The 23,343-nt window shown below is 33.1% G+C and overlaps 1 protein-coding gene across 2 annotated transcripts in view; it reads right to left on the bottom strand.

The window, feature by feature from the left end:
- The window catches only part of LOC130444764 (octopamine receptor beta-2R-like), a 208,267-nt gene that overhangs the window by 3,268 nt on the left and 181,656 nt on the right, over window positions 1–23,343 (bottom strand). For both annotated transcript variants that reach the window (XM_056780048.1, XM_056780049.1), the window contains exons 2-5: window positions 16,687–16,766; window positions 13,448–14,290; window positions 7,352–7,557; window positions 6,583–6,829 (exon numbers count right to left, since the gene is read on the bottom strand). In XM_056780048.1, coding sequence (XP_056636026.1) covers window positions 6,659–6,829; window positions 7,352–7,557; window positions 13,448–14,282 — 1,212 coding nt within the window. In that variant the 5' untranslated portion in view covers window positions 14,283–14,290; window positions 16,687–16,766 and the 3' untranslated portion in view covers window positions 6,583–6,658. The remainder of the gene's footprint in view (window positions 1–6,582; window positions 6,830–7,351; window positions 7,558–13,447; window positions 14,291–16,686; window positions 16,767–23,343) is intronic.

Below are 23,343 nucleotides of genomic sequence, written 5' to 3'. Positions count from 1 at the left end.
GTCAGACAGTGTATTTGTGAGTGTTGGTGTAGTGGTAGTATAAACAGTTTGTTGAGTATAATTGGATTTTTATCACAATACCTCATGAAAATTCCCAACGTCTGCCCGTATAATATCCTGTGAGTTTGTGAACTAGCTGCAGACTGACAAATTGGTATGGCGTTAATTGTAAAACTGACCCAAACAATTGCTTTATTATTATTATTTTTACTATTATTATTTTGAAAATATTGAAGAGAAACTATACATATTGAACATAGAAACAAATTAAACATAGTACGATATTTATTAACAAGTTGGTAAAGGCATTGACAACAAAAGTTGGAAACAGAATAAGCACGCTGAATAGACTTTTGTGAGACGTTGTCTACAAATCACAAGAAATGACAGAATTCGAAATATTGGGAGTAAAATTCTTAAGGCCGTTTGACATGGTGCAAGACAACGTGCAAGAAATTGCATGCAATTTCATGGTAAAAATATTGCATAGATGAATATTGCACGTCGCTTGATATTATGCAAGTCTTTTTCCATTGCATTATGGCTGTATCTTATAAAAATTTAATTAATAAGAGCAAACAAATTCCTAATCTTAATTTTTGTTCAATATTTAGTAGCCGGTTTGAAAATGAGAATTACAAAATTAAGTAAGTGACGTGAATAAGTAGTAGTAGTAGGAAGTAGCACTAGGATAATATTTACGCAAATTTTTCTTGGTTTCTTAGATTGTTTGTCAAAAATAATAATCAATCAAGATTTGAAACTGTTTTCTGCTCCCTATTTATCCATATTATGTATATTACAATGGTACAAATAGATACTTTATTTTATCTGAATTTTTCTAAAAAATTTCGTAGTAATCCAATATTTTGATATGTTTGAAGAATCTAAGAGAATCTTGTAGAGAGAAATGGATTGGCTATAAAAGTAATACTTGACTGGTAAGCTAAAAAGTCAGAAGAGGACATTAAGAAGTGATAAACCTTGATTTCTGTGATCTTCAATTATGTTAATAAATATTACATAGGAAGTAACTGGAGTTACAGACAATTGATTCAAAATATCAAAACTTACCGCAACATGACCATTACTTGCAGTATTTTCTATGATACATGGAGTCATTCAGTGAATCTAGGTAGATATAATGAGATTTTAATAAGTCACACACTCCATACATTTTAATAAAAAAAATTCACCTAATTGTTCATAAAATTAACATACAGATCAATATATTTTTTGGATGGAACGGAAAACGTCTTTCTTTCGTAATTACGCAATAAAAATTGTAGCACACATAAATTCCATGAAATGTTCTATTTTCATTTTTACTAAGCAAAGTTCTAGAACAAACGATTTTCGAAATATGATTGTTCTGATCAATTTCACCCACTCGAGAGTAGTTTTGCGAAGTACCGTCATAAATACATTACGTTTCTTAGAAAACAATAAAGAAGATGCCAAGATTCTTATCCACAGATATACACTGTCAATAAAATTTATAAGGATTACTTCTTTCAACGAACTGTACCAATGAAAATTTAGTTCGAGAACAATGCCACAGCTTTCGTTGTTTCTTTTTTCTATCCAATTCATTCAAGATCAAAATAAAACTTTGAATAGATATTTCCTATAAGGATAATTTTCATTTCATTTTAGAAAGTTTATTATTCCTTCTACATTTTTTTTGTTTGAACCTTTTTGTAATTCGTAAATTGAGATTTCTTTTTTTGTAATATGCAACTTATTTATATATATTTTCATATTTGTTATATTTACGACAACGACCTTGTAATCAAAAACATGCAAGATATCACTGAATACATGAAAAATTGATTGAAATATAATTTCCAAAATAGTTCCATCTTTCTTTCAATTTCTTACCTTGAACAATAATAAAAAAAACATTTTAATCATTGTGAAAGACTAGAGCTTTAGAATGATCCCATGGAAAATCGAAATCATTCATTGATGTAATTTAATATGGATTTAACTATGTTTTATCTACTGTCTCATTTAGAAGAATCCACTTCCTCATTTCCACTATATAGTTGCATACATTATCCTGATATCTTAAAGTAGCTCTAAACTAATTCCTTACTTCCTACTAATAACCTTACTGCTATACGAATCATTCTTGTATTTAAATTATCAAGCCAAATTAAAAAATTTAGCTCACCTATGATATCTAACGAAATCTAATCCAGGCCAAATTTCGTTTTCTAAATCTAACAGATTTGCATTCCATTTCCTCGTGCTTGTGGGACTAGAGCTTCGACACAAAATTCTTTTTGACGTAGGTACAATTCTAATTTTGGGATGATGACTGTCGTAGTTTCACAAATACTTAGTGCTTCTGCCAGTGAAATATTTATTCTTTTTTTCCCCAGCAAAAAAATTGTTTCATAAAAACACACATACAGTGAAATAAATACCAATAAATCCAAAAAAGCAATACGCATTTTTTTAGTTTATAGTACACACTAATAATAATGATACCTTCAGAACTAGTGCTTAATTTGACTGTTTTATGCAACTATAATGTAGCTGCCTGAATTCATTTTCAGTTTGTTATAATTTAGTAAGGTTAGTTTGGTGCTGTCGATGAGCTGTGACAGATTTATTAATAAGAAACAGGGTATTCATTTTACGTTTGGTTGAACTGGAAGAACTAAAAATCTAGTAAAAATAAATTGAATGTCAGTCGTGGATATCAACAAGGACTTTACCATCTTTTGAAATAGACACCCAAGGCCAGTACCTTGTCCTGTCCCACCTAGATCCGCAGCTGTTATCGTTTCCCAACATTTCCAAGTAAATTCCATTTATTTTATCAATACTGAAATATTCTTGAAACTTATGTATACACAGAAGAGCAATATTTATTTTTCCTAATATTTCTATTTTATTTTTATTTAAAGATAAAATTTTCTTTTTTGTAAATATTTGCATAGGAAGATTGCATTTAAATCGTGACAATGTCGATAAAATCCTTCATGTGAAATTTTTTCATAAGCTGCGTTTGCATACTTGATTCAACAGGCACATTATTCACGACAAATACTCATTGCTATGACATGGTCTGAATATTCAAATACATTATACTAGTAATATTACGGTAGAATTTCGTTTCTATTATGTTGTGTACATCCAGTAAACATATATCATACCTAGTACATTTTCTATATCATTTCATTCATTCCAATGAATACAATATACTAATAAGAATTTGAAAAATGGCTTATTCCATTATTGGATATTTCTAAAAATATAGTATCATCTGAATAACTTATAATACAATCATGCATCAACATATAAAACGTACATCGAACAAAATGCAAAAATATGTCATAGACTCCTTCGACCAAAAGAGAAAGGGTAGAAATTCTAATGATGGTTAGGCGTTTTATTTAACGAAACACAGTCTGCAAGATTGTTGCAAAATTAGATGAAACAGAAAGCGCGAGGGATGCTCTAAAATTTGAAAGATCAAAAAAAAAAACAACGATGCAAAGTTAAATATTTTGATGTCATTGGAAGACAACCGTCACGCAACTATCACAGAAATTTGCTCAAAACAAATGATAGTCGCTTATAATAGTAAAGGAAAGAGCAACTGCACCCATACAAAGTTTAACATGAATTCTTCATGAGATGATCGGGGAACACGTTTCAAATTTTGTAATATCCATATATATACAGCCAGTATGAGCTGTCATTATGGGGGTATAAGCCCAAGGGAACCCATCGGATTTATAAAGAAAATCAATCATCTGAAATACCCGAGCACGTCTGATTAAAGTAGAGAGGGTTAATTGCCATCTAAGATGTCCTAATTTACCAAAAAACGATGTCTGTATCTATTCGACCACGGTCGTTTTATTATGTTAGAGGTAATATTGTCAAAGTTAAATTGGAATTTCTGGAACCATTGGCGTGACTAAGCGTAAACTAAAATCTAATGACTTGACTTACTTGTTTTATTACTACTACTACTAAATTGTCCCACGAATAAACCTCCTCCAGCGAAATTAATTCCAGCGGGAAAAACCTCCTGGGCGGGAATCTTCTCATTCATTTCGTGACTACTAAACTATAGAGTGATTTGTAAGAAATTGGCCGTTTGTCCCTATTTACTTTAGTAATTAGGTATTGTAGTAGACGAGAATTTGATGCATTCCATTGTATCCAACATAAGATGGCCGGTATCCATTTCCTGGTAAATCAGTTAATCCACTTTCCACTTACCATCGAGAGATACAATAAGGAGAAGACCTTCATTAAGGATGTAGCTGTACTCAATGGTTATGATAAGAGAATTGTAAATAGGATAATCAATCGTACTAGGTTTAAGAAATCTCTATGTGAAACTACTTTTTTTAAAACCCAAAATGAAAAACAAGAAAAATTTGCACTGATACTTTTCAATCCTCTTTATACAAAAAGATTGGAAGAAATATTTAGCAGAGCAGGTTTTAAATTGGTTTATAAATCCAACAATACATTAAAACAATTATTGGGCAATTCTAAGTATAAATTACCAAATTTAGAAAAGAGTGGTATATATAAAATTAGCTGTGGTGATTGTGACCGAAAATATATTGGGCAGACTAAGGGATCTGTTATTGTCCGGTTTAAAGAGCACATAGCTCATTCGAAATATAGACGGACTTGTGAATCAGGTATTGCCAATCACGCTGCCAGACACAATCATGACATAAATATTAATAATGTAAAATTGTTTGCAATAATAAATTGTCGGATGCATTTGAAAGTATTGAAATTGCTAGATGTAAGAGTAGCTTAAATAGGGACAAAGGGCCAATTCCTTACAGCCCGTTCTATAGTTTAGTAATCAAGGTCTGAATGAGAAGATTCCCGCCAAGGAGTTTTTTCCCCAACTAATTTTCGCAGAAGAAAGTTTATTGGTGGGAAAATTTAGTATAACACAGGTAAGTTAAGTCAATAGATTTTAGTTTATCTTCAGTCTCTGAAGACGATAACTTGGTTATCGAAACGTGCGTCAGACAGTGTGATTGTGAGTGTTGGTGGTGTAAACAGTGTATAGAGTATTATCAGAGCTACAAAAAAAATAAAATATGATATTTTCCGCAAACCAAAAGTGATAATTTAATGTAGGACAACATTTGCGGTCAGGCGGAAGTGATAAATTTACCATTATTGACCTGCTGTCTAAACATAAGCTTTTGAACCGATGTATGTGACTGATCTCTAAGTCAGTGATGTACATTTAATAGTTATTCGTAGTCGAAAAACTTCTGTGAGAGAGCATGTGGATTGATTTAATAACTATTAGATTTTCTATGATGAAGAACGAGATGGTTGAACGTCCAAATTTGGATGTAGTGATCCACGTCTGGATGAGGGTGAGGTAATGATTAATTGTTGGTTGGGGTGATAAATATTCTACGATTCACCACATTATAAACATATAAACTTCATTCAGATTTCAGATTTTACTATTTTTTTCAAATGCCATTCATTATCTCGTGGCCCATTGACAGCCTTTGATTGTAGTTAAAGTCGGAAATTGAGGTTCGCACACTGCAGTGCAGATATTAATCTAACGAACTCGAGTAGGTGTTTCAAGATGGCGATTTTTTTACACATCCAAAAATTCGCTGCTTTCTTGTGTCACTTCCAAATCATCAGAGTGTAAAATGGATGGATGGATGGATGGATGGATGGAGGTATCTGTAGGGTCAACACCCCCTCCACTATGAAAGTATTTCCATGTCACTGTTTTTTTATAATTTTGAAAATTTGACACCAGCGATAAAAGTTCTCTCAATGATCTAATCAATTCCAGTAGGTTTTCACAACGCTCAAGTAAATCCACTTTCCTATCAGCCAAGTCATGATTTTGTTTAAGTGATAAAATAATGATCTCACAAACATCCCCACTGTTTTCAGATAGCACAAATAATAGGGAAAACCTGAAAAGCTACCTAATTCACCTGATATTACTCCCCTTCTTTTTTTCTGTACAGATAGTTGAACAATCGGGTCTATATAATTTAGAGGAAATAATGGAACGCACTAGACATGCAATGACTCTACCTACGCCTTCGTCTTTGACAGATAGTGAACGGGATACAATTGGACAATTCCTGTAAGAAATGGTTTTGGTTTAATTTTATTTAGTTATAACTAAAATTAAGTTTTTATTAGTTTTTTATTTTATTTTCTTATGTGAAGTCAAAGACCTTATATGTAATACTTCTTTACGGACAGTTGGTATGGGAAAAACGGTTCGGCAATACTCATTTTCTCTCTCGTTCGAGACAATTTATCTATACTGCGCATGCTTGAGAATGCGCAGAACCGAGCTGGAACCTCGAAGGTTAGAGAAATCGTTGCCATTCTGTCTTCCTTAGTCGGAACAGCTTCCACTTATAGAAACTGTCCATATAGTATCACATATATGTCAAAAACAAATTTGACGTTTTGTTTATTTGACTAGTGTCAAAAGACGCGGAATGAAATATGTTTTAGATGTTCTTTCAACTTTGTACTCTTATTAATTTCATGCGTTATTCACCTCTACATATCAAAGATATTTACCTTTAACGTATACAACACACATAATAGAGTGAGAGCATACAATTTACAACGGCGTGTTTCTCATATTAAAGTCTTGTCAAATAACTTGAGTTTCGGTCGACGTTCTAAACGAGTTGATACGCGTTTGTGATATGATTGCACTATGTTGTTTTCGAGACGGCTGATATGCTAATCCATAAGTGTTGTTGTTCCTTCGACTTGGACAAAATATTCCTGTAATGGCAAGGTACATTCGATTTGTGCTGTCCTAAAAAAGAAATAAAAGTGCATTATCACTACCGTGCATGTTATAATTTAGTAAGGTTAAGTTGGTGCTATCGATGAGCTGTGACAGATTTATTAATAAAAAAAACAGAGTAATCTTTTCACGTTTGGTAGAGCTGGAAGAACTGAAAATCTAGTAAAAAAATTGAATGTCAATCATGGATATCAATATGGACTTTACCATCTTCTGAAATATACGCACGAGCAATGGATCTTGCCTTGTCCCATCTAGATCCGCAGCTTTCATCGTTTCCCAAGAAAGTCCTATTTATTTGCAATACTGAATTATTCTTGAAAATTTCGTATACACAGAAGAGCAATATTTATTTTTCCTAATATTTGTATTTTTTCTATTTTATTTTTATTCAAATATAAAATTGGTTACGCTTTCTTTTTCGTAAATAGTATGACGTAGATTGATAGTGAGGGTGAGTCTGGTCAGCGCCTGTGTGCTAAATCAATGATTACATAGTTCAAGCTCATTGTCTGGAGAAAAAGAACTTACCTTGATTTCCTTCATCCTTATAGTGTATATGATAGGATTGGCAAACATCTTCATAATAATGAGTGTATTTTCTATTAAACGAACAATCATCACTTCATATTTATAATCTCGGTTGACTTTTTCAAGAGTTTTTCCACTTATTGGACAATCATCACAAGATAGTATGTAAAATAGTAGAGCGGGCATCCAACCAATAAAGCAAGATCCTAGAAAGATAAATTATCATTAAATATATTCCAATAAAACAATAACAGTAGCGATGGTCGCATTCAGCGAAAGAAACCGTTGTACAACCCTTCGGTGACACATACGCTACAAACTCAACACGTTCTGGAGCGGACAAAAACTGGGACAAAACAAAACCAGAAGTTTGTTAAATCAACTGTGTTCTGTGATCAAACGTTAAGCTGTAGCCTTCTTAGAAGAAAAACGATTCTATTCGGTCAAGAGGATGAGAAAAATCAATTGAAGCTCCTTAATTTAGTTTTGAATTATAATGTCTATTTGTATATACATATAAAAGTAAGTGAATACTGGATACACATTGTAATTCTTTAAATAAATAAGACAAGTACTAACAAATAATGAATGAATGAACACTCGTTAAGTTTAATAAGAATAATTACGTTTGAATACACTAAACATAAATCAAGCAAAATGTAAAAAATACACTTGTCAAAAACTAACAATTTACATAAATCAAAAACGGCTTGCCAGCGAATGTTCATTACGTTCCCGATTACTACCGTTACTGATAGGTAGCAGTAGCGCTAAGCACTACGTCCGCTGAATGCGATCAACGATTAAGCTACTTTTAACTTAAATCATTATGAAAACATCTAATCGTTATAATGTTTTTTTTTAGTCGGGCTACCTAGCATCGGTTAATAATTCAATAAAAGAAACTTCACTTCTGGGAATAATTAGATTATAATTGATCTATTAGAGATTATAATCAAATAGTTGACTTACTAAGAAGCCGGTTTCTATAGAAATATTAACCATAGAAAGACTGGAGGTATAAGAATAATCGAATTTTAAACTAGACTTGACTTTGAGTGGTCGTTTTTATATTTTATGGAGACTGTGTTGTTTGTTGTGATAATAAAATTTTTACAAATAACGGAAAATTTCTCTCAACTCCGCCTACTGAGAGATAGTGTAGTCCGAAGGTTCTGTTGCCGGTCCCAAGCCCGGATAAAGAAGGAGGGTTTAAAGGTGAGGCTAGCAATGTGCCTTTTAGAAAATCCTACACTACTCAAAGAACTAATACTTTGGCTTCGGAAACAGGATGAATGATTTTGGTAAACAACACGGCGAGAAAAAGGAGAAAACGAGAATGGAAACGGAACAAATTCAGATTGGCCTGCTGGAATACCACATCATGGAACAACAAAAATCAGGAAGACCTAGAAATTGCTATTAATAACATTGATATTTGCATGCAATCAGAAACCAAGAAAAAAGGCAAGGGCAACACAAGAAATGGGAGCTGTATTCTGTTTCATAGTGGAGTAGATAAGTACATCAGAGCACAGGCAGGAGTGGGAATAGTAATACACGAGAAACTGGAACATCTCATTGGAAACGTATAGTACATACATCAAAATATAATGTATATGACAATAAAACTCGAAAACGATATAACCCATCTGATAAGCGTGTACGCATCAGATATAACGAAACCCAGAGAGGAAAGAAAACAGTTTTTCGATTATCTACAAAACACCCTGGATAGACTACCAAGGAACGACAAGGTATTCCTAATTGGAGACCTCAACTCAGGTATAGGTAATGATGCAATTGTACGTACCATGCAATGCTTTAACGAGGAAACAAGAAATTAGAATGGTAACATGCTTCTGGAGTTGTGCATATATAACGAGCTAAGAATCAATAATACATTTTTTCAACATAAGGACTAACAAAAATATACATTGAATAATACTGGGGAGTAAATCGATTATTGATTACGTGATCACGAACAGAAAAGTAGAACCGCAACATATCATTGATGTCAAAGTACTAAGATCGGCAAACATAGGAACAGAACACAATCTTACTTTGTGCAAGTACCGAACCGCAAGCATTCGGAAAAAGATGAATGAACCCATCTAAATCACTAAGTTCAATATAGAATCGCTGAAAGATGACAGCACAAGAGGATTATACGAACAGAGACTTAATATCAGAAAACTACGCCCTAGATTTAGCATAGAAAAAAATTAAGGATAATATAGTGCAAAGTGCAAAAGAAGCCATAAGAATAAAAAAGGTAAATACAAATGCTAAAGGGAAAACAAAACCTTGGTTCATCATCAAATTTAAGGAGCTCGCAAAAGAAAAGAAAAAATCGTACATCAAATATATCAACAACAGAAGCCCAGCCAAATATTAGAGCTATAAAATCGTTAGAAACCAAATAAACAACAGGATAAAACAACTAAAAAAGTAGTACTGGGAAAGACTCTCGGTCGAAATGGAGGGAGATTTATATGGTGGCCAGAGGAAGATATGGAATATGTTACGAAATAGAAGGAAACAGGTTAGGGAGGAAGTATAGGTAAATGAGATAACACAGGAGACATGGATTAGATATTTCGAAAACATGTATGCATCGACTATTTAAATCACGCCAAACGACGACAACAATGAACCCGAAATAACGATGGAGGAAGTTCAGGAAATAACAAAAAATTGAAGAACCGAGAAGAAAGAGATCCGAATAATTTTAAGAATATAACTGGTGCTCTGTTCGGTTCTTGAACTTTTTACTAAGATATTGGAAAATAGAATAAGGAATTATGTACCAACTTCCGAAGAACAACAAGGATTCAGGTCTAATAGATCAACAGTGGTCGCAATATTCATAGTTCGTCAGTTGGTGGAAAAGCTGATAGAATTCAATAAACCCATGTTTGTCTGTTTTGATGACTTCACCAAAGCATTTGATAGAATACGCCTGGGAGACGTGATTAGTAGTCTTGAGAAAAACAACATAGACTATAAGTACCAACGAGTCATCAAAGAACTTCATATCAGAACCAGATCAAGAATTAAAACTAAGGTAGGACTCTCTGAAGAAGTTCAAATTAATACTGGTGTTCAGCAGGGAGACAGTCTTAGCCCAACCATATCCAACATGATATTGGATCAAATTATCGAGAAAGTCAACAAAGTCAATGCAGGATGCAGACGATGGTATTGCCGTAGCAGAAAAAGAAGACGACTTACAACGTATACTACATAAGATGAAAATTTCTGCCGAAAAATTTAATATGAGCATCTCAGTCAACAAGACACAATCAATGGTAATATCAAAAAACCTATTAGATACAAATTGGTAGTCGATAGTGGAATAATATAGCAGGTATCAAGATTCAATTACCTGGGAGTGAATATATCTAGTGAAAGAAACCTAACAGAGGAGCCACGATCACAAGCGATGGAAGCATCAAAAGCAGCGGCTGTCTGAGAGATATAGTGTGGAGAAACAAAGCGATGAGCTCACAGAACAAGACCAGAATCTATAAAACGTGTGTGTGACCTATTCTCACATATGCCTCAGAAACCAGAGCCGAGACATCAACAACAAACAAAATAATGAACAGAGATGAAAATACTGCGAACCATCAAGGGAGTCACCCTCAGGGTCCGAATAAGGAGTGATGACATAAGAGAAGAATTGGGCGTACAGGATGTGATGAGATGGGTCAGGGCACGAAAAAGATTCTGGAGGGATCATGTAGAAAGAATGCCAGAAGACAGATGGGCAAAGTGGGCTAAAACTCAGGAACTGAACACACGCAGACTTGTGGGCAGAGCACCAAATAGGTGGTACGAGAGCTGGAGTTCAGCTTCTCAGAAAGATCCAGGAAGAGGACCAAACATACAGGATTGAACAGGACCTGGTCCTATTGAAAGAGGAAGAAGAAGAAGGAAAATTTCTCACCAGCTCAGCAAGGTTTGTTGAAGTACATATATAAATCTAGCTTATGAGTATTTTCTTAATGTCAACACTTATGAATATAAGTTGCGAAATATATTTGCTTAATTTCTGTTTGAAAATCGTATAAGTGAGTCGTTGTTAAATTTATCATTTATCATTTCTCGAAGCTGTGCAAAGAGTATTTCAAAAAATTTTAAAGGAAGAATGTACTGAAAGTGATGATTTAGCCGTCACAGTCACCCGACCTCTCAACACTGTTGAGTTGTTGTGGACATGGAAGTCAGAAAGCGGTATAACAGATTCATAATATATGTTAATAAATGTTTATTTTATGATCATAAACTAATCAATAACTTAAAACTAATTGACGATTGAAGAGAAGAATAAATATTGAAGTATTTTATTGGGAGAATAGTCCGCTGTTGAGGATTATGCCTCAGAAAGTGACGAAAAGGTTTATACAATTAAGTGAAAAATTATGCAGGGCATCGATTGAAGAATATTCTCAATATATTTTAATTATGAGAGTTTTCACCACCCGGTTTACGATTGAAAACATTTATAGAAAACCAATAAATTCTACAAGTAGAGCAGCAACATAAAATAATTCAGTCGGGTCTACTCAAAACACACATTCCACTGGACAAAAACTTCTTGTAGCATGTTATATTTATCATAAAAAACGAGAAACTTGCAAGAACCATATGAAGAATGTAATAAATCAGTTTTGTATGAACATATAAAACCAATACAAAATGCGTCAAACGTTTCCAATTTTTTATATCTGGAAATAATTTTTATCAAAATTTTTATGTTTTAACTTATATGAATCGTTTTTAATAGTCTTAAATAGAAAGGATCTGGAAGGATTAGATAATTTGTGGTTCATAACAATAAATTAAGTAAGAATATCAACAACGTTATGCATTTAAATATTATTTATTTGAAAAGCACTTGAGCTTTCTAACTGAATTATTCGCCAAAATCATTTTAAAGTGACACTTTTGTTGATTGTTGAAATGTTAAGCTTCGTTTACACGATTAAGTGAAACTATCACATGTCGACGACGTCTGAGGGTTCTTCTAAATAATAGGCGTAAATAGAGTTTGACACCAATAAGTCGCAAAACTGGCGGAAAGTAGTTGTGACAAATATCGCTTGAACGACTAAATAAGCTCTGAGAGTATTCTAAAAAGCTCGAATTCATTTCCGTCTTGTTGAATCTTTGTGCGAGTGAATAGTGCAAGTAGCAAAGAGACAAACCGTTGGTGGTGTAAAGAATACGCCTTATAATAAATAATGTTTAAAGAGTTGTGTAAAATGAAATAAAAAATTTATAGGGATAAAGTTAACTAACAAGAATCATTAAAACTTGAAGCCGATACATTCCACACAACAGAGGTTGAAATTTAGCGGGCATTACGAAATTTACGTACTCAAGTAAATCAAGAATAAAAAATATTGAAAAATTCCTGGGAATATTTTGAATGTCCGAAGTTTCTTGGTGACAGACAGTTTAGTGGTAAGTAGGTAAGTAAAAAGATGAATTTTTAGAAAACTACCTTTGAATTCTATAAATATAAGATAACTAAGAAATTTAGTTGAAATTTTATACGAAGACTCCCAAGTAATCTTCGGAAATTATCGTTCTTGTAATTGTTATTACATGTTCGAGTGGTAAGATATTTCGTGTTGGAAATAGCTAATTATAACAACAATGCATACAGGATTACTTTTCAAACAGATGAGTTTTTATTAAATATGTTTCAAACTCAAGTTTCTGACACTAATTTATTTCTTATTTATGCTCAATTCATTTAGTAACATCGATTAAGCTCTGAGAGTATGCCTTTTAGCTATCTATTCTTTTATTCATATTCTTTTTTTAGTTTCTTCTCTCCATTTTTTTCTAAGCTTGCAAGAAGAACGACAGCTGCTGCAACTCTCTTGCTACGACAAGATATTTTCACGCATGCGAGAACTTTACCGAGTATACGCACATGGTATGCTAAAGTTTTTTCTAGGAAATAGTCTTTAGCCTTTGCTAATATGTAAATGCTAGCGCAAGTTGCTCTCAAAAGTGCTATAGTGATTTACTATCACGTGTGAATGATGCTTTAATTTTGAACAGTTCATAACTACTTACCTAAAATGAAAAGAGTTGTATACACAGCTTTGATATTTCCTTGCAGTCTAGCTTGTTCTCTTATTACCTTCTGACTTGGATTATTCGCTTGTACAGTTCGTCCTTTCGACTTCGAACTCCCAGATCTAGACACGTTCTTCCATTTATTCTGTTGTTTCCTTACGGTTATTAAGATATGAGTATAACAAGAAACCATTAATATTATGGGGAAAAAATAGAAAAAACTGTAGCTCAATCTAAAAGCGAATGTCGAGAATATTTGAAAATTACAAGTATTGTAATGGATGCCGTTTATGAGCTTTTCACTATTTTCCAAGGTTGATAATGCGATTAGAACTAATACGGGACATACCCATAATGTAGCTATAACAATTGTAACTTTTCTTTTGGTAACAATCACGTTGTAATGAAGAGGTTTCATTATACCAATGTAGTGATTAAAGCTCAAGGCCAGTAGATGCAGAACTGTTATAACGATACCGCTTAAGCGTAGTAATTCCGCCACACAAGTGAAGAATGTTCTCAATCCAAGTTTGTCAATAAGCAGTAAGAAGCCAGTCATACTCGAGCTTAATGCGTCTGCAACCGCCAAACTCAAACTGATTTTCAAGTTTGGCGTTAAAGGGGTCCTTATCCAAAATACGCTAAGAATGACCAAACAGTTGACGCACATGGCCAATAAACAACAAACAAGGAGGAAGGAGATGCATATTTGAGCTATTTTGACGTACGTTATATAATCATAATCTTCATCCGTGTACCAATAGGTTAGATTATCGAACGTTTCATTGATGCTGGCAGTAGAAAAAGTTGAGTTTGGATCATTAAACTCCATGTTAAATTCTAAAACAAAATTGATTGATGTTAAAATGTGAAGTTTAAATGAGCCCTAGAAAAATAATGAGAGAAATTATCAAATCACATATAAAATAAAAATAAAAATTGTTGATTAAAAAAATTAGTAGCAGCACTAATGAATGCAAAAGTTGGCCAAAAAATTCCAGAAACGAATAATGGGATTGTTGGTACACAAAACTGTTGGAGTTACGACTGCATATCATGGTATGTAGGATCATTTTATTTTTGAGAATTAGCTTCAGGTCTGTTAGAATGTTTGAAGATGAAACTAGTGATGATTAGAATAGTATTCGTGATAAATGCAGATACAGTTTGCATAGCATAAGGTAGGTAGACAAAGTCCTGTAATGTAGGTATTTAACTGGTATCACAATCTGATCAATTTTATCAAAAACTAAACTACGGTTTTCTTCATTAGTATCTTAAACTTAACTAGACTAACACAACGTTGAAACAACTCAAAATGTTTGCTTCTCGTAAGTCTTCTGGTCAGGATCTTATTGTAGAGGAGCTGGATTGCCTCGACATTGATGTAGCGTAAGAGCCATTTCTCGTGGTTTTTAGTAAATTATCCAGTAGTCTGTGTAACGGTGTCCATATCCAAGTCACTGTGGAGGTAAGTGTTCCTATAATACTAGGAAACATTAACAATGCTTCTCAATACTATGTTGCTATATGCTAGATGCTATATTTTTCTTTTTAATGTAGCTTGATATCCAATGTGATACCCAGATAATTTGCCAAAGCTAAGTCCATTTATTACTCTTATGGCCGTTTCCTCGTGATCTTTACCTACTGCTACTACAGCACTATTAGCAGCAAAGGTTGCTATCGTATTAGGATCTAATTGTGGAGTATCATAATGTAAAGAACAGCAATATGTGGTACACCTGCATTCATTGCTTTCATGTCACAATAAGCGTCCTCTTGTTCGGTTCTCAAAGTTCAGTTCGGAATGTAAAACTTCAAAAGTTCTGAAAACTTCTGAAAACTCTATATCTAATCAATTCCTAGCTTTATGTCGAGGAAGACAGTTAACCAGAGTTTTCTTTCTTCTAATGATAATTCTTAATGATTGCATATGTAATCTTATGGATCTGATCAGAAATGGAGTGGTTCTTTACAAAATCCATCTAATAATCTTGAGCTAAATTTCTATCTTCAGTAATTGGTTTTATTCTTTTAAGTAATAATTTCCCGGACAACTGTATTTATTGGTTTTTCTGGGTGTGGATTCATTGCTATCTCTGCTATTTTCAATATTTAATTCTAAAACATGTATTAATAAGAGAAGTGAGTTTTAGAATTGCTTTACCCTGGAGCTCTTTTAAGGCTTTAACGTAATTAAGTTATACTCGTATCTTGAAATTTCTTAGGATCAATATTTTCTTCAATTTCTATTGTATAGTGAATAATGATGGATAAATTAGTTCAATGAACTTGTAACGACTTTGAAAACTAGCTTGAATATTATGGGTTTCCCGCTATGATCCAGAAATGAAGTGACCATCTTCACCAAGACCAAAAAACTAAAAGTCGGAGCAATCTATCTTCATTTTTTTTTTCATTGTGAAGGTGTTAAAGTAATAAAAATATTGCACGAGACAGTGAGAAGAAAAGGGCAACAGCTTACACAATCAAGGGTGATAGGCTACTTCATAACCACAAATCGGTAGCGCCTCATATTTAAAAAGTCTCAAGCTGTACAATTTCACCAGTGTTTTAGTATAGAGTCTATCTATGGATTTTGAATGGAAATACTGTTCTAAAAATGCCGGTTTGATAACAAACTGATGATTGATACTGATGTGACGAATGCACTGAAGGTAGTTTCGGGAACTGTGTCCTAGACATTCCGCTGGGCACGTGTTTAAATCAGAACTATATTGAAATATGACACTCACTGGATGATGAAAAATGAGAACAGGTGAAACTTGGTCATGCAATTTGCACTGTTAAATTATGTATGTACAACTTCAGATCCTAGTCCAAGGCATCAAGTCAATCGTTCCATCTTAGATTAAAGAAAATGTTTATTATTAGACTAGATGAATCGAGTCAAATCCTGAAACTTTTGCGAATTGAATATGGTGTCTATTCAATTTTTTTATACTGAAACATAGAATAGGGAAAAAGTTTTTTGGATGATGTATATTATTACAAAATTAGAATTTTCAGCTTCTTAGAATAAGTATTTGCTAAAATTCGTTAATTAAGGAACAGAAAGCTCTATATTTATCTCAGCTTTTGTTATTTTTGATTAGATTACACTATCGTGACAGTAAAATAATATTTCGTATCATAAATTCACACATCCCCAAAATTCGTGGAATAACAAAAGATTGGAACAATCACCGTATAGAAATTATAACAAATCTTACCTTACTTGATTGGTAACACTTGATTAATTATTTTGAACGTGCATGTATATATTGTTGATCCATAGATGCTGGGCTCATTTCTGAAACAATGAAAATGGAATGATTATTTGCATGAAATGAAAATTTGTTGTTATGATTTGGACTCCCCAAAATTAAAATGAAAACACCCTACTCATTAGAATCAAAATCGATCGGCATAAAAAAGAAATGAGGAATTTCAAACGATACCACAACATTTTTTTTATTGCAATTGAATACAAAAGCAAGAAAAAACAATTTCAAGTCATTTCCGACCATTTACAAAAAAAAATGATAATAAATCTCCAAATTCATAAAAAGACATACAAAGAAGCTTTAGAAATGAATATTTTTTGCTTTTATTTTAGGTAATTAGGAACTTTATTGTACAAGGTTCCTGCGGACAATACGTAGGAAAGTTGAATAATAACATTTTCATAATTATACAGATATTGCAATATCTTCAAATCTTCAAATTATTCTCCCTGAGACAAGATGTACTTCTGCCATTGCCGTTTCCACTGTTGATAACATTGCTTAAAGTCTTCAGTTGTGACGCTGTTCATATGCCGTGCCGTTTCTGCCATGATGGCTTCCACATCTCCCACATGTCACACTTTTAGCACCATTTTGCAAGCAAAAAGAAATCAAAAGCGGCTAAATAGGATGAATAAGGATGGTGATTGAGCTTCGGGTCAAAAACTCATGCATAACGTGATAAAGGGATCAACATTAATTTCACATTGGATCTTGATATTCGCGACTTTTTGTTCTCGGTTCTAATCTTCCATTCCTTGGTTTGAGATTTTAGCTCCACATCGAATTCGTAAAACCAGGACCGGTCTTCAGTGATAACTCCACCGAGTTAGTCTCTCTTTTCCTTCTGTTTTGGAGTCAAAAGTTTCGGTACGATTTTCAATTTTAAGTTTTAGTGTCAGAATTTCGTGAACGATTGTTTTGGGGATTGAAAGCTCGTCAGCTATAATTCTACCTGTTAATCTACGGCCTTCAAAACCACAAGCCCAAATTAGTTGAACATTTTCATCAGAACCCGATGTCGACAGGTATTCTGGGCGAAAATCTCCTTTCATTTCTTCTCGGTCTTCCCGGAACCTTCTTAACCGCTGGTTCATGGTTGATTTCTTCAGAGAATTGTCTTCTTAAGCTTGTTACAAACGTTCAAAAATCTCTCTCTAGCATTGAAAGAAATTTGATGTTGCGATGTTCCTCAATCATAGAGAGGCAGGTACAAAAGGATAACTTTCAACAAGCAGCCGCTCGCTTATACTTACACGCAGAGCACTCCGATTCGAATTGTGCGTTTATGGGGTTGAGTACAACAACAGTGCGGCGCCTGTCAGCTGTCAAATAACGTTATTATTCAGTTTTATACGTATTTACCGAACAAACCTCGTATTAGACTCCAAATGTGGTGGTTACTCATCATGTTGAGTATTATATATGTTGAAATATTGAAACATAGAGCAAATAAATAAGATAAATAAATTCGTATATTAGTTTATAACACTTTCAAACATTCCTCTTATTATCTAATTATTGCAAATAATTTGTCCCCATCTGGTATGATACTGTTTTATAAATATACTCAAATTTTCAGATACTTAAGACAGTTAATTTGAGTGAATGCTTTTTGCCTTTAAAAGTAGCTTGACAGCTATTTAGATTCAGTCCACTCAAACATATGAAATGTTCTGCAACTATTATTTCCAGTAATATTGTACTTGATAACATTGTTCTAATTTCATCACATTCCGGTGGAAGCGTTTTCTTTACTTTTCTTAATATGCTCTCAAGTTATCTTTCAACTTATCCGAGTAAACATGTAGCATATTTGAGGAGTGCTATGAATCACTGCTTTAAAGCTGACCCACCTTTTTTTTTCGTGAACGTTCAATAACTCTGGGAATTCTTCACTTGCCAGCAATAACTTCAGCTTTTCACAATTTTGGAAAAATATTCTTTATTTATTCAAAGGCGTTAGTGAAGAACTCTCACAAATTGCTTCATAAGATCTACTTTAATGGAGGCTCAAAATATTATTTGTCATTATAATCGGTTCAGTTTTGACATTATGTTTTTCTTTTTTAAACTTGATCCGATTAGGCTATGCGACATTGTGTTCTTCTTTCCGAAACTTGATCCGTTTAGGCCATGAGACATAAAATTTTCCTTTCTGAATTTTGATCCGTTTAGACCATGAGACATTATGTTTTCCTTCCGAAGCTTGATCCGTTTGGGCCATTAGACATTATGTTTTCCTTCCGAAGCTTGATCCGTTTAGACCATGAGACATTATGTTTTCTTTTCCGAAATTTGATCCCTTTAGGCCATGAGACATAATGTTTTCCTTTCTGAAGCTTGATCCATTTAGACCATGAGACATTATGTTTACGTACGTCTGCAAACTACAGCATTACTAGACAAAAAATCTACTGCTTAACCATTTTAGACAATATCTAATTTAATTATTTAAGTATGAAACCTTTGATCTTCAAAATAAGCTAACGAACGACGACATTGGCACATTACCGACAAAATAGTGAACGAGGCTGTTGAGTGCATGTCGTGTTTGAGAAATGTCAAAACAATGAGAAATGTTAACCAAAACAAATACCTATTTATTCGGTAAGAAAGACAAATGATCATTTTACCAGATTAGTGGTAAAGAAAATGATAAAACTAGCCAAATACGATGTTTTGAACATATGAAACAACAAGAAGAAACTTTTGTAATCATAGTGGATTGTTGATAACTTATTACAAGATAATAGTGCAGCATTTGAAAGTTCTTGGTAAATTACTAACAACACGTAGATTAAAACGTAGAAACAATCTGAATATGAAATTTGTCAACGGCCTTCAAGAAATCGGTACAATTCACCACTAACTTGGTTCCCACGTCGAATGGTCTGTAGTAGTTCTGATACATTATACAATACTCCTCTATGAAATTTGGTTGAATCACCCAATACCCTAAATTTTATTTATATTACTGACAATAATATTTACATACATGACAGAGAAAGTGTTGGCTCATCTGATCTGAAAACAATATCGTGATTAAGCACTTTCTGTACAAGTGACTTTGTTAGCTAATTTTTGTTGTTAATAATCATTTCTAATAAATTTACGGTCTATTTTTTTACTTACTATAGGCTCAAATTTATCTTTCTAATGAAAATTTGGGAAACTACTTTAGCTTTGAAAAGAACTTACAATACTTTTCCATTCGATTTCGAGAACTAAATGTATGGAGCTCAAGTTAGAGTAATAATATAAAATAAGAAGATTTGTTCAAGGCTTTTATTGCTTTTCTTCCCATTCTGGCATTTAATATATGAGTATTTATAATATGTATGTATAGTAGTATAGTATGTATACTTTTTCTATACGGTAAAATTATCTTTTGTAAATATTTTTAGCATCGAGATATGCGTAATAACCTATAAACTATAACAATATTTGAGTTGGGTTATAATTGTTCCTGATAACCAGATAGATAATATCGTATTGATATAACGCACCAGTTATTCTTAATAAATACGGGGTGCTTTCAAGAATTTGATTAAAATATCAAAGTCAAGCAATAGCCGTAGAGAGAGAGAAACACTACGTAGTTGTGTTATTAAATCACAAAAAGAACATTTTTTAGACGTTATCAAAGTAATTTATACGTACCAATTTGTTACGATAACAATGTCCAATAATCATTTCAAGATCGAGTGTTTCATTAATCTTATTATTTATTTTGCTTTCTTTTCATTGTAATCATTTCTGTTTGATCATATAAACTCATGTATGGCTTGTGTCAATAGCATCTTCTAGCAATTCCAGTGGTAGCACTGTAATCATATCTTTGGTATGCTCTTTGCTCGTCCCGTATTTGGCACTCCAATTTGCATTAGAGTTCCATTCCATTCCATTCCATTCCATTCGAGGTTACCAGAAACCGCACATAAAGCCAAAAAAGATAGTAACAAGAACTTCCAGAGAAAATCCAGTTCTGCAAATGTGGAAACTGTAGTAATCAGCAATATCCTTTGCAAAACGTGTGTCAAATATTAAAAAAACATCAAGTCAATCCTCAAACTTTCTAATTCACAACTATTTTTTGATATATTATTTTTCGTTCTCGATTTCAATAATTTTCAAAAAGGTTCACCATTTGCTCAAATCTGGATAGATAATTAGTAGGTCACCACCTATTTTTGGCTATCCCGAATCTAGAGGAACCCCTTGTGATAGCTCTTTTCTACTAATGATTTTGTTATTTTTGATGCTATTGATTTCAATATTGTCTGGCTATCTATGGTCTGTACATATAAAGAAGAAAAATTATGCTATGCTTGTTTTCCCATTGAATCTGTGTCTAAATTCGATTCTCCTACTTACAACTCGTTGAAGTTATCTATTTATCTACATTTATTCGTCTGCAAATATTTTTTAGAATAATTAAGCAAACGTTGCTATACGACGAAGTACTTGAACACTTGCAAAACTATGTGCGAAGAAATAGATCTGATAAATGAATCAAAAACAATTTTTTTCATCATAAAAACGTGCTGTGCTTCAATACAGAAATAAATAGAGAATTAGCCTAAAGAAAACGTTTTAATACTGGTCTTGAAATTAAAAAAAGCACGACCGAGTGGAGCCATTCCGAAAGAAGACCTCCAGAAGTGCTTACAGTCATGGTTTCAACGTCATGATTACTGCATTGAGAGTCAAGTATTATAATTTTATATTATCGCTTTCATCTTGCTTTTAATAAAAAATGTTCATATACAAAGTCAAAGACACATTTGTTTTCTTTACGTACAGGGTTCTTCACGACGAGTTGAATCGATATGCATATGGGAAAGTACTGCGACTAGTGGTTTGAAAATTTGCTTGCATGGGTTTTCCGAAATGCACGTACCTGCTAAAATAATTTCAGTTTTTTGAAACTTCTGGTTAAACCGGAAATGGACCCAAACTTCCTTATTTTAAACAGAATGATTTTTATGAAATTTTTGGAATCTACGCAAAAAAATATAAATTCATGCAGCCCTCCACTAAAAAAAATATATATTTCTAAGTTTAAGTGAGTCAGGTCTAATATTTTTAGGATTTGGACAAATAACGACTTTCAAAATCTGTGAAAACCTTGACAAAAATTTATATAAGGTGTTCAGAAAATGATGCCGAATTTCGCTATCTAAAAACTTCGAAAACTTAATTTTTTCAAATGGCATCCCTCGTTTTTCTCTTTACCATTGGATACCATTGGATTTTACGTTTTAAATTAAGGGGATTTCGTTAGTGAATTCATATATCTCAAATTAACGGTTTTTGTAAAAACTTGAAAAAACTGAAATTTTCATGGTTTTTAATTGTCGGTTGTCTGGAGTGACCAAAAAAACAAAAGCGCTAACATATCAACAAACAAACAAACAAACAAACAATGAAAACAGCTTTACATTTAAGCGTTGCAAAAGTGTTCAATATGACCCGTTTAGAATTTATTGATTAAGATTATTTCTATTTGCTGGTAATATACGGGGAATGTGATAGGGTTATTGAACGAGCCTGCGATAACCGGATAGATCACGACCCACCCCTGATACAATTACGCAACCCATTCATAATTGTAAAACCCACGGTCAGTTTGTTGCACCGTGCAGCAAATTGAAACCTGTCGTAGACAAAGAAGCCAATGAAATTAGAGTCTTGGGATACTTCAGAGCATTTACCAATGCGGAAAGAGATTTGGGAATATCAGAGATAAGTATTCATAAAAACCACAAGTTCCATCCGTATTCAATCTCGTTGGTACAAAATTTAAAGCCAGGTGACGATCCATGAAGAATGGATTTTTGTGAATTTATATTAATTGAAACTCAGGAAGACGAAAATTTGGACAGATGAGTGTAAAATTCAGTAGAATGGAATATTTAACCGGCCTGACTCCCATTATTGGAGTGATACTACTCCTCACATGTTGCGTGAAAGACAGTTTCAAGGGTACTGGAATTTCAATGTTTTTGCTGCGATAAAAAATGACAGTATGCTGGTGGTACATTTTTATGACGAAAATTTTAATGGTTAATTGAATTTGAGAGTGAATTTCACTTCAAATTTTTGTTTATTTCAGGTAACAGATATCTAGAAATATTAGGAAATTATTTACACCCACTAAATCTGAATTGGAATCATCCTAACCTAACCACACTATAATTCGTTTGTGAATAACTTTTTACAGACTCATTTTGAGGACCGATGGATAGCACACGATGGCCTCCCCGTTCACCGGATATAACCCCATTAGATTTTTTTCTTTGGGGTCGTATAAAAGATATCGAGTATGCTTCGCCGCTATTTACAGAGAAGACTGACAGGAAAGAGTTCGGAATGCATTTCGAACTCTTTCACCGCAAGAAATTGGATACGCCACTCAGCACGGGTTTTTAAGAAGAATCCATAAATGTTTAGAATTTGGGGGCAACCTTTTCGAACATATACTTTAGTGTGTCAAAAAATTTCGAAAATGTGAAATAATTAAATACGATGCTTTTAGAAAGTTATATTGAAATTTTGCGTAGATTCCAAAAATTTAATAAAAACCATAGCTTTCCGTTT

The sequence above is a fragment of the Diorhabda sublineata genome, chromosome 5 (genome assembly GCF_026230105.1).
Source record: "Diorhabda sublineata isolate icDioSubl1.1 chromosome 5, icDioSubl1.1, whole genome shotgun sequence".
Lineage (NCBI taxonomy): Eukaryota > Metazoa > Arthropoda > Insecta > Coleoptera > Chrysomelidae > Diorhabda > Diorhabda sublineata.
This window is presented reverse-complemented; position numbering and strand designations above follow the sequence as displayed.